We start from the raw sequence: 12790 nt of genomic DNA on the forward strand, positions 1-12790 counted from the left end.
AAAGTAAACATCATTACATAAAAGGGTACGGTCTTTTTTTTTTTTAGTTTTATTAATTTCAAATGGGCCAGATCCGGCCCGCGGGCCACAGTTTGCCCACGGCTGGATTGGGGACTAGCGAGCGGGCAGGAGATGACCCTGATTGCAGGCTAGGCCTAGGGACCCTACCTATGTACGATTTCATGTGCTGGGCCTCTAGTATCGTTTATAATAAAGAAGTAATATGCAAATTGACCTTCACGCTGTAATTCCACCACAAGATGGTGTTGCGCACAGCGGGGGCAGGACAGCAGGGGTGGGGCCGGCGGCCGCTCTGTGCAGCTTCTGCCAGGGTTCCTGCGGCCCTGTGGGGGACCCGGCGGCTGCTCTTCGCAGCCTGTAGGTGGGGCATCAGGGCGGCACTCCAGGACTCAGGGCTGTCCCCGAAGCATGCCAGCCCCATGGGGCCGGACTCCGGGACTTGGGGTGGTCCCATGGTGCTGGCGGTGGGGAGGAGTAGGAGAAGGGGTCCCGGGTCTCGTGCAATTTCTCACGACAGGTCACTAGTTTTAAATAAAACTACATGAAAGCAATTTCTTATATCCTCACAATAACTTCATGGAGGTGATTTTTTTGAATTACAGTTTTATAAACAAATAAAAGGAGAGTTGGATGGTATCAGTAATTTATCTAATATTTCTACCTAAGGTAAGCCACGCCTGAAGTCAAAGTACATTTTTATGGAAATGTCTTTGCCCACTTTATTTAGCAAACTTTTTTTCATATATTTTTTTTCCTATTTGTTAAATGTTTCTGGGGCTGCTACAATAAATTTCCACCAAGTAGGTGGCTTGACACAACATTAATGTACTTATATTCTTTTAAATTCAACTGCAGTGAAAGAATAAGTCACTAAACATGTGCTAATACTGCATAAAGTGTGATTACTACCCAGTACTAACTCCTTCAATTCTTCCTCAGCCACGTGTTACCTCAGATCCCTAGGTTCCCTTTCCAAGGCCTTGACATTAATTTAGCAATTATTCATTAATTATCAACCATGTGCACAGAGACTCTAAGGTGTTGTGAGGCTGCAAAAATGGGCAAGATAAAGCATTTCTATAATTATTATAATTTAGATAGAGGAGAGATATGCAGAAATAATTATAACATAGAGGATACCAAATATCCTAAGAAAAGGACAGAAAATAATAGTACAGTTCAGAAAGTGAGAGATAATTTCCTAATCTTAGAAAATAGAATGAGGAAAGTTTTATGAGGATTTTGGCTTTTTAACAGGGGTTGGGATGACAAAATTGATTAGATTCAGACATGTAAAGAGTATGGGTGAAGGGATTTCCATTTTCTGTGAGGGAAGCACAGAAACAAAAGAAGAAATAAAAACAGGAAATTATGTAGAAGAAGCATTCATAGATTTGTTAGAGCACAGGAATTCTGGCATGAATCTGATAGAAATAACTCAGTAAGGGCAAATTGGAGTAATTTTTCTATTAATATTAAGGATTCAGTGATGGGTTCAGAAAAGTAAATTAACATTGGAAAGGGATTTTAGGAAGCCCAGTTTTTCCATGATATCCATCAGCTTACTATATACTAAGTATTCCTTTCTGCCTTTTGTAGTATTGTTTAACGTGTCCCACTTGGCACCAAATATGTATATTGTTTATATGATATACACAGTCATTGCCTCAGAGGAATACAAAATAATTAACAACGGAACCCAACAAATATCAATGTACTTTCAGTGGAATTGTCCCTAAAAAGCATTATCAAATATGTTTAGCCAACTTTTTGTAAATAGAGTTGCTATTGGCATTGGGGATGCGGAAGTTTTCAATGTGTGGGACTGCAGAAGATTTGGCATCTATGGCTTGGAGAACTATATATACTTTTGGCCAACTCCCTTCACCAGACATTGTGACACCCCCAAGTCCCCACATTTACTTTTGGATGCCTCAAGTGAAGGTGAGTGGCCTGAGGCAGAACATCCTTTGATTGAGAACCACAGGCTCTAGCATACAGTGATTACACATAAAGTTTGTAAGTAAAGTGTCTAATACACGTCTCAGAGTGCATTCCTTATTATTTCCATCATAGGGAGCACCGCAGGGGAGGAATTCTGTTTTGAATCAATGGGGAAACACACATCTCATGTATCTATTTTGGGTTTTAACGATGAGCCTTAGCAAAGTCCAGGCCCTTGGGAATCATGCCTCAAAGGACGTTTCTTAACATCACATAACCCTTCATTTCTGAAAGTTTTTAATACAGAACTTTCTCTTTTTTTGTCTGGTATCTAAGTACATTGGTATCAATTTTTAAAAGCGGTGATGAAATGCATGAGGGGGGTGCTGACGTTCTCTCAGGAAGGGAGAAAGCAGCTCTGAGCGTGGTGAGGACATTCTGTGGTCACTGGGGTCCCATGCAGTGTGTGCCTCTCTAGTCTAGTCAACATTGCTGCTCTTTTTTTCTTTTTACCCCATGGTTTATGTCCGCAGAAGCCCGTTTATGTGACCCTCAGTTCCTTCCTAAGCATTCTCACCCCTGGTTCTTGGAGAACATTGAGGAAATGGGAAATGCCAGGCCCATGCTTCATCTGAACCATGCCTCCCTTCTCGGTGACTTAGTGTAGCTATAGAACTCTACTTCCTATTTCACCATGGAACTTTGGGAATTCTGCCCACTCACGCTAACCGATTTTCTCACCTTATTATTCTTTTTTGCCCATACAGTGGGGCCTTGACTTACGAGTTTAATTCGTTCCATGACGGAGCTCGTAACTCAAATTACTCGTGTGTCAAATCAAGAAGTGAACGAGTGAGACACGTGATGCTGGGCTGATGTTGTGGCGTTCACTGTGACGTTCGCTGCGCCAACTAGCGGTGGGGTATCTGAAGCTGGCTCGTAACCTGAACTTTAGCTCGCAACTCAAAGCAAAAAATCGGCCGAGAGACGGCTCGTATCTCGAAAAACTCGTTAGTTGGGACACTCGTAAGTCAAGGTCCCACTGTATTGTGTTCACTGAATGGGGCTTCAGTAGCTTCAAGACATGGAGTTCTTTTTTTCTCCCTTGCATGTCGTAATTGCTACAATTATATATGCATGTAATGCTCTCTCTCATATATGAAACATGTACCAAACATTTGGAAACAAATGATGTTTATACAACATGTGGCTGTATTATTCCAATGGCTGGTATTTTGCTAATCATCCCTCTCTAGTCAGCACTGACATTGGCAGCAAATAACTATGTGGATGACACACTCACATATTAGTCAGATGAAGGTGTGATTGCTGTTTCACCTGCCAAGGGACAAAATCATATTTAAGAGTAAAACTGTAGTTCTCTCTCAGGACCCAAAAGAAAGGAACACCTTTACAAAATATTAAGAGGAGCAGAGACGGTGAGAGGAGGGAATATAATTTAAACACCTACAATGTGTAATGAGTAGCGTAAGAAAATGCAAATGTCTTTCCTTCATTTCTCAAACACCCTGAGAGGCACTTCAATCATTCTCATCGACATTGTCCCTCCACTTTAAATGTTAGGAATTCAGGCAGAATAAAGGTAAGTCACTTCACCAAGGACACATGATGCATCACCAACACCAATTCACTTTGCTAACGCAAAGCCCTGGCTCAATTCACTCCCTCACATTTTCTCTCTTTGAGGGGCCACTGACAGTCTCAGCCAGCTAGTCTATTTATCTGACAAATCATTGCAACACATTCTTCAGATAGAGCAGTGTTAATTTACATTCTTTCTGTACAAGTATCTGTGATAGGCCACATCTTCTACTTATTCCTGTGTATATTTAAGATCAAGGCCAGGTAGAACTTGGGTTTGGAGTCCCATGAAAAATGCAGATTTGAGTCTCTCTCTCTCATAAACTCTATGTCACTGGGCTGTTTACTAGATGTCTCTGAATATGTTTCATTGTATATGTACAGAATGATAGAATGATGATACCTACCTAAAAGAAAGGTTCTTTGGAAGAAAAGAAGTAATAACACGTAGATCTTCCAAACTCAATCCCTACACTCGCTTGGCATGCAATTTATTGTAACTCCTTTCTTATACCTCTGAGTTCAGTTACATCTCTGTGCAAACAGGAAACTCAAGGTGATACAAATAAGAAGGCAGGATGAGGGTATGTTGATGGATTTCTTTGAGGGCAAATTAAACCAATCAGTGACGGGGGATCTATCACCTAGAAATAGTACGGGCTACTTTTTAGGACATTCCATTAAAACCAAAATGCTGACTTTTCTTGTTAACATTGGCATTCTCGGTGCCAGAGCAGGAAACGCGCCCCGGCTGCCTGCGGGCTGGCCATGGCCAGGCAGCAGTCCCTGGAGCAGGGCATCACCCTGCGCGGGAGCGCCGACATCGTGGCCGAGTTCTTCTGGTTCGGCATCAACAGCATTCTGTATCAGCGTGGCATTTACCCGGCCGAGACCTTCACTCGGGTGCAGAAATACGGACTCCCCTTGCTTGTCACCGCTGATCCCGAGCTGGTGAAATACCTGCACACGGCGGTGGGACAGCTGAAAGACTGGCTGTGCATGTGCTCGGTGCAGAAGCTGGTGGTGGTCATCTCGGATCTGGAAAACGGGGAGGTCCTGGAGAGGTGGCAGTTCGACGTTGAGTGCGACAAGACGGCCAGGGATGATGGTGCGCCCCGCGAGAAGTCTCTGCAAGTCATCCAAGCCGAGATCCGCTCGGTGATCAGACAGATCACGGCCACCGTGACCTTCCTGCCGCTGCTGGAGGTTTCCTGCTCCTTTGACCTGCTGATCTATACAGACAAAGACTTGGTTGTGCCTGAAAAGTGGGAAGAGTGCGGACCACAGTTCATTGCCAACTCTGAGCAGGTCCGCCTGCGCTCCTTCACGACGACCATCCACAAAGTGGACAGCGCAGTGGCCTACAAGTCCCCCATCGGTGACTGAAGGTGCGCCCGGGAATGCAGTGGAATCCCATGTGTGTTTCCTGAGATCAACTCAACTGCAGTTCCTGTTTGGTGGCATTGACTGATTTTTTAGGCGGGGAAAACTTAACATCGTGCTTCCCTGAACTGTGCACATTGTTCCATTTTTGGGTGCCTGTTTGTTTGACTTTGCATAGGGTTGGGTACTTGGTTGCACACCCTTCAAAGGGAAGCAGCAGATCACCTCAGCCCTGTGATGGCAATTCCTTTGAAGGTGGTTCCTGGAGAGGGAAAACGTGTGCTATGAAGCTAAATGCCTTCCTGCATCAGCACTTTTGGTCAAGTAGCTTGACTCGGAGTCTAGGTGAATATGAAACAGCAAAAGAAGTCTGGATATTCAGAATCTTTGAGTATTTCTAAAATAACTGATAAACCATGCTAACAGTATTCCTAAAAGGACGTTTTGCCATTTACTTCATTTGTATAATTGCCATATTGAAAAAAATAATTATTTGACTTTAATGTATATAACTTACAAAGCTGTTGCTATTTCTCCTGTTTAAATTCTGCTGATGCTGAAGGCTTAATGTCTTTCTTGTGTTTTATAAAATCAAGCTTTAAATGACAATGATAAATACAGTTAAATGTACATGTTTTGTTTTTTAAAAAAAGAAAAAAATTCTCAGCATGAACACTGACAGCCTTTATTTCTACTGTTCCTAAATTCAAAGTTTGTATGCTTGCAGTGGGCAATTTGCCTATGAAAAATGGATGACTGTGCACTGGGGTGTACAGTTATTTTTAAGACAATATACATTGATCCTTTTCAGGTTTACCGGTGATACCTGAGAGCCAGGATACACATGGGATGGCACTATTCATGAACTCAGCCAGTGTTGCGATGTTTTCAATTCTGACATGCTTCAGTACAAGTAGATATAATTCAGGGAAAATCATTCATGAGTATCCCTACGGAACTGAAAAAAAAATGTATGTGAAGCAAATATTACTATGGGAGAGTATGTTGTCTGCAACTGTGTTTTGGCAAAACCTTGGGAAACGATAATAAGCTAGCTTGGCTATAGGTAAGTTTTAGTGGTTAAGTAAATCCAAGGGTTTGCAAGATAGCAAGAAAGGTTGTCCCATATGCTTAACTTCATTTCCTAAAGCAAAAGATCAATCTTTTGGATCTTGTTAAGGAGTTCTGAAAAGGTTAGTTGGGAGCATCGGCAACATGTAAATGATATCTTTTTAATCCAAGGCTAGTGTTGTGTTCTAATTTTCAAGTTTGTTTTTTTTATTGTTGTTTTGTTTTACAAAAGAGGATGAATGAAAACACCCCATCTATAATCTCTGAGCATAAAATCATGAAGGAAAAAAAGGCTTTTCAAAAACCCCTTAGGAAAGCAGATAAGGCATTTGCATTTATGGAATGTTACTTATGAAAAGAAGAATCTGCAAGGGACGGTGTAAATAAGCATTGAATTCTGTTAGAGCCCTTTAATATGGAGGTAGTTTGTTCCCTTCATCCTGCAAAACTAAGCCACGCTCCTATTAAACAGGCAATGCAGCTAAAGCTTGGCCAAGGGTGCACACGTTGGCATTGGCATTGGTGGTGCTACAATTTGAATTCAGATTCCTTTGGCTTTGATGAAAGATTTGTTTTTCATATTCCATTGCTACCTTCTCAAAAGGTGCTTTGTTTTTAAAACGGAATCGCATTGCCCTTAGGGAAAAAGATGCAATTGATTAGATAGAACGTTGAAGGGCCAAGTATGTGCACCTAAAGAACACTCCTTTATTAGCCGTCAGCTTACCGAACTATTACACAATGTCATAGAATACTCTTGATAAAGCTTTCTGTCATGTCTAAATGTAAGGTATGTTTGGAAAAACCACCTATTGAAATGTGAAAGAAAAATACAGTTTAACCGTGTTTTCTAACTATTTGGTTTTTTAAAAAAAAAAATCTAAAACTTAGTATTTTATCTCACTCATGTCCTTTAGCTACATTGTAGGAAAGTACATTTCAAAGGTGGTCTATACAGATCACTCATATGAGAGACAGAAAAATAGAGATATGAAAAGGGAGCAGTGTAAATACCTTATTGGCAGTGTTGCAAAAGCCGGAAAACAAATGCTTTCTGTCACAGAAGTCTGTTGTTATTTCTAGTCTGGGAAATTGCCGTCCAGTCGTAGTGCTTCATCTTTCACACATTGAGAAAGCTGTACCAGATACGTGTGAAAGGAACAGCACCGTCTTATCTTTGCTTTCTTAATATACATCAGGCAAATGGATGTTGCTAAGTGTCATTTCTACAGAAAATGCACGCTCTTCACCCTAGAGTAGAACTGATACTGGAGAATTCTAAGGAATTAGTTGGTGGGTTGGAGGAGGGGAGGCACATAGAGTTTGTCTTAGAAAATTATGCTTACCTTAATTATATTGTAAATATTCCAGCAACTATATTTAGCATCTGTTCCTGGTTGTTTCCTTACAGATAAAAAGTACAAATTGGTGGTGACAAGAGGTAGGCTAAAAAAATCCAAGAATTCTTTCTTGTGAAATTCTTCCTTGGAAATATGGTAATTTTGTGTTGGCAAAGGATAATTTGGTATTGTTAAATAAAAATAAAATAAGCACTGACTTTAATTTTAAAAGAGGAAAACCCCAAAGGATAGCAGTTACATCTTGGAGATAAAGAGGAATGACAGGTAAAATTTATTGAGTGGTCCCTTTTTTTTTGAAAACTAAATAAAGAACTTTATATTAATTAATTCAGATAATTCTCATGATAGTCCTCTAGGAAAGCAGTGTTGGTTCCATTTTACCTGTGAGGAAACTACATTTCCATTTGAGAGGTAATAACAGCATAAACAACTGGCTCAAGCTACAGATAACTCAGCCAATAACCAGAGATGTGAAATAACCTGCCCAAGTTGTAGAGGGCAAGGATGGAATTAGAAACTAGGTCTGCTTCATCCTCAAGGTCATGCTTTTTCCATGTCTTCACACGTCTTACTACTTATCCATACTTCTGGCAAATGATCACATCATTGGTATTGATTTGTTGTGGGCTCTAATAGGTAACATGAAGTATATACATTAGAAAATATGAAAATGGCAATAAAATCTTGAATAGTTTCAAATTGGGTGACGTGTAAAATGAAATGGAAAATGCAAGAAGGGTAAAGGGGTATCATCCAATGGTCTAGAAACATCTATAATGGTTTAATCTTTTAAGGACAATATTATTGAATTATAACTATCAAAATTACTCCTTGTAATGTTAGAGTGGGCAATTTAGTAAAGTGGAGAAGAATAATTGACCTTCATATTTGCATTTAATATTATGAATGAGCCAAGAGCTGTGTAGATGACAGATCAGTGACATCCCAAGGGAAGAGCTACTTATAAATGGATCTGTCATCCCTAACTTACATCAGTATGACTAAATGTTTTGAAAAAGTTGTTCATCTAAACAAAATTGGCCAAACTACTCAGCTTCATGACCCTTAACATCTTAATTTTATATTTTTTTCCCACTAGATCAGCAGTTCTCAAACTTCCTGATGCCACGACACTTTAATACAGCTCCTCATGTGGTGGTGACCCCCAACCATAAAATTACTTTCGTTGCTACTTCATAACTGTAATGTTGCTACTGTTATGAATTGTCATGTAAATATCTGATATGCAGGATGTATTTTCACTGTTACAAATTGAACATAATTAAAGCATAGTGACTAATCACAAAAACAATATGTAATTATTTATGTGTTTTCCGATGGTCTTAGGCGACCCCTGTGAAAGGGTCATTCGACCCCCAAAGCGGTCACGACCCACAGGTTGGCGACCCACAGGTTGAGAACCGCTGCACTAGATTGACATGATTTGGGTACATTTTTCAACTTTAAAATAAGGTATTTTATTTGTCCCAGAAAAAAAGTATTTAGCAGAGCAAAGAAGAAAATTTTATTTTACTAACCCATAGAGTTGTTTTCATTGGAAAATAAAATCACTATGTGAAAATTAAATCAAACTTTTCAAAGTCATTTTTATTTGTTTATTTTAAATTTTGACAATTTTGATATTACCTATGGATATACATTTTATATTTTTAATAAAACATTAGAATACTTTAAAATAATTAATCACCATGCAATATGAACATCGCCATATGATGTGAAGCTGAATTGACTTATTAATGGGTAAAGGTGCCAGTGCTAACATTACATTCTGTGAGCAGTCAAATAAAGCAGGTGCTCAAGAATTTCAAATGCCCTCAAGAGCCAGCTCCTTAATTACAAGCACTCACAATGCCAACCTTATTATGTTCAGGAGTATAGCTAAAGGAGATAATGGGATCTTAGCATACATGCTGATTTCCCAAACCTTCTGATTGTTTAAGACCCATGGCAGGAGGACATGAAAAGAAGTAAAACCCCTTTAAGGAGTTATCCCGAGTAACTGTTTGATGAAATGATTGGCATTTGTAAAATCTCTTAGTTGTGTCTTGCTCTTATTCACATAAGATGTTGGATACAGTTGTGACTCTGATTTTGAGAATTTACAATATGACAACCGAGTATAGGGCTTGACAGCAAGGCATCTTTGTTGTATAACTAAAAATTCTCTCTATATAAAAGGCTAAGTGACAAACCATATAGGCTAAGTGTGCATAAATATAAAGCTCTCGCTGGCACCAATCACACACGTGTGTTTTCATCTGTCATTGTATGTTGTGAATTTGGTTGTTTTTGTTGACATTCTGAAGCTGAAAGAAAGTGGCGTCACCGACAGCACATGTCTGAAGACCAACTATTGGCACAATGTATCTCTGAAGCCAAAAGCTGGCATCCCCGTCTGACACTGGCCTCCCATTTAAATTAATTTGAAGACAGTTTCCCATGATGCCAGCATTTGCTATGACTATATTAATAAATCACAAGGACAACCTCTAGACAGAGTAGGAATATTCCTACCTGAATCTGGTGTCGGACATGGTCTGTTATATGTTGCTTTCTCTCAAATTTGTAGAGCGTGTGATGTTAAAGCTGTAAATACTTTATCACAAGGGAAATAGTCAAGCACTTTCAAAGTGTTTTTACTTTTAATGTGGTATACAGGGAGATATTAGAATAAGTTTAATCAATTTATCAGTCATTGTTTTTATCAATGTTGTTTTTATATCATGTTTTAGTTTTTATATCATGTTTTATATCATGTCTGTTATATCATATTGTTATTTTTATTTATTAACCAATTTATATATTATTTTCAGATATATTTTGCTAAATTTATTTCATCTCTGACACTTCTATTATAAAGGGCAAATAGTGATATTAAAATATTTCTTCTAATTTATTTCCTTTCAATGTGCACGAGTCCATGCACCAGGCCACTATATATATAATTTTTAATAAAGTAAAGCTGCATAATTTTGTGTCAAGTATATAGGGCAACTAGGTAGAGCACAAAGAAAACATGTTTCTTTTTCAGAAGCCAGAATAAGCAAGACTAGGCAAAGAAGCAGAATGTGTGGTAGATCAAGATGAGATACTCACAACTGAGCCTCTTTTAATGACATAAAATAACTTTATTGGAACAGATTAGTGATAGGAGAGAGACTGATGAAAATGTAGCTAAGGTTAGGTATTTTTTTTTTTATTAGGCAGTATTGAACCACTGAGATTTTTAATCAGGGAATGACAAATCATAGATTTTGTTCCTATAGGTTAGAATAATTAAATGATAAAAAAGATGGAAGAAATAATACTATAATTTATTAAAATTGTTCTATGTGCTGTACATTGTATTAAGCATTCTCTCAGTAGTAACAATTTGAATCCTCTCTTTCAGTCTGTATTACTTGGAGTCAAGTTACTCTTATTTTGTTGCTAAGAAGGACAAAGACAAAGTTATCCATAATAACAAATTTTAAATCTAGAAAATGGAGAATGTATTTTAAGTGCAAAATCATCACTTAGAAGGGAGTTTTACACTAGGTCTTTGGCATCAGGAAATGGAGTGTTGGGCTCTAACCATGATTACCCATCATTCAAGAGCTGCATGTTCTGTCTCATGGGATAGAACATGTTCATGTCTCTCATTGATATCTTCTACTTTCTCATCATGTACATGTTCATATTTTTATTTTATAAATACTTATGTAGCACTTGATGTCAATCTCTTTTTAATCCTCATAATGAAACTATGAGGTAAAAACTATAATCTTCATTTTATAAATGTAATTGAAATTCAGAGAGTTAAGTAGTTTGCCCATGGTTGCCCAGGTAGAGTGGGAGGTGCTGTAGCCTAGCTTTATATCCGTGGTCCTAATGACTGTCCTATATAACTGCATTGGACAACATGACTGACCAGTAGGATGAAGTCTACATCAATATTTAAAAATTCTCTCTGATAGGCTTTCTTCTCAGCCATCCACCTTAAATATCTGAAAGAAGATGACATTCTGAAAGGATTATTGGATAATAACAATTTGAGGTGTAGGTGGTACAGGAGTAGATGTAATGGGGTCTGTAATTTCTAAAATTCTTTAGCCAGGTTTAGGAAATGCCAAACTGAAGTCTTCCCCATTAACTCAGGCCAGGTTGGCACACAGTTAAAATATTCTACAATTCCAGTTAATGAATGTCAGAGTGAATGGCATAAATAGGTAGCATGAATATTACTGGAATTGGAAAACTTTGTGAAATCATGTGGGGTTGTTTTTGTTTTGTTTTTTGTTTTTTTGTTTTTTGGAGTTTTTTTATTAATGGTATGAACTAAGAGGCTGAAAAAACCAGGGTGAACAGGTCAAGTAAGACATGCTTACACAGTTTGCAAACAGCAAAGGAGGGTGGGAAGAGGAAGAGTGAGGAGGAGGTGGAGTGGGAGGAGTGAACAGGAGAGAAAGAGAAAACTGTGTCTGTAAACATGATCAATGCTCAATGTGCAGATACTGAGCAGTATGTCAAATAGCTTAGGTGAATGGGCTTTGAGATCAGATTGCCTGTGTATGAATTTATCCTTTGCTATTTGACCTTGGGAACTTATTTGTCCTCTATATGCCTCTGTGTACCAATTTACATATAAATTGAGATCAATAATATTTATTCAGATGGTTGTTAACAGGGTTACTTGCTGAGGGGAATCAGCATAAAATGCATTAGTTTTAAGTAGTAACAGCAAATATTAAGATATTTAAGGATATGTGAAATTTTGAAGTAAAGGAAACTATCCTAGTGAACCTTGTGGCAAGTTAGATTGGTAAGAAAAACTACAAAAACTACAAAGAAATACCATCTGGAGTGTAATATTGAATTAGATAACTCCCTAAAATATATGATCTCCATATTTATATATTTTCTTATAATAGGTTAAGAAACTGATCTAGTGAAAAAATGAAAGAGGAAACTATTCACATAATAAATATTTAACTTACCTCAATTTCTCGTTGACAAAGAAAATGTCTTTCATTACGCACTTCCTCTTTATATTAAATCTTATTGCACCAACACAATAAGATTTAACAAAACTGTTCCTTGTTTAAAAGTCATTTTTCAATTAATTCTATACAAAGAATGTGTTCCAAAATTAGTAATGTAAGTGGACTCAAAATTTTCTTTTATAATGCGTTTCAGTTATAATTTATAATAAAATTATATTAGAAATAACCCCCAAGTACTGGAGTTAGTGTTTTCACAGTTACAGGCTATAACACAAGATAGTCATTCTTTGAATTCATGCTCTCACATTCCATTTCAGTTTTCCATCTTTTTTCTTTTTAAAGCCCTGTGTGCTTTCTTCAGGCTAGGCTGCAGAATGAAGGTGACAGAAGAGAAATGTCACATTT

The 12790-nt window shown here is 38.1% G+C and overlaps 1 protein-coding gene across 1 annotated transcript; it reads left to right on the forward strand.

The window, feature by feature from the left end:
- Positions 1-4335: 4335 nt before the first annotated feature.
- On the forward strand, positions 4336-4953 carry LOC308523979 (mitotic spindle assembly checkpoint protein MAD2A-like; the record flags this gene model as incomplete). Its single annotated transcript, XM_081098094.1, has 1 exon — positions 4336-4953. The coding sequence occupies one exon, from the start codon at positions 4336-4338 to the stop codon at positions 4951-4953; it is 618 nt and encodes a 205-aa protein (XP_080954220.1).
- Between the last annotated feature and the right edge of the window lie 7837 nt (positions 4954-12790).

The sequence above is a fragment of the Myotis nattereri genome (genome assembly GCF_964212035.1).
Source record: "Myotis nattereri genome assembly, chromosome: 9".
NCBI lineage: Eukaryota > Metazoa > Chordata > Mammalia > Chiroptera > Vespertilionidae > Myotis > Myotis nattereri.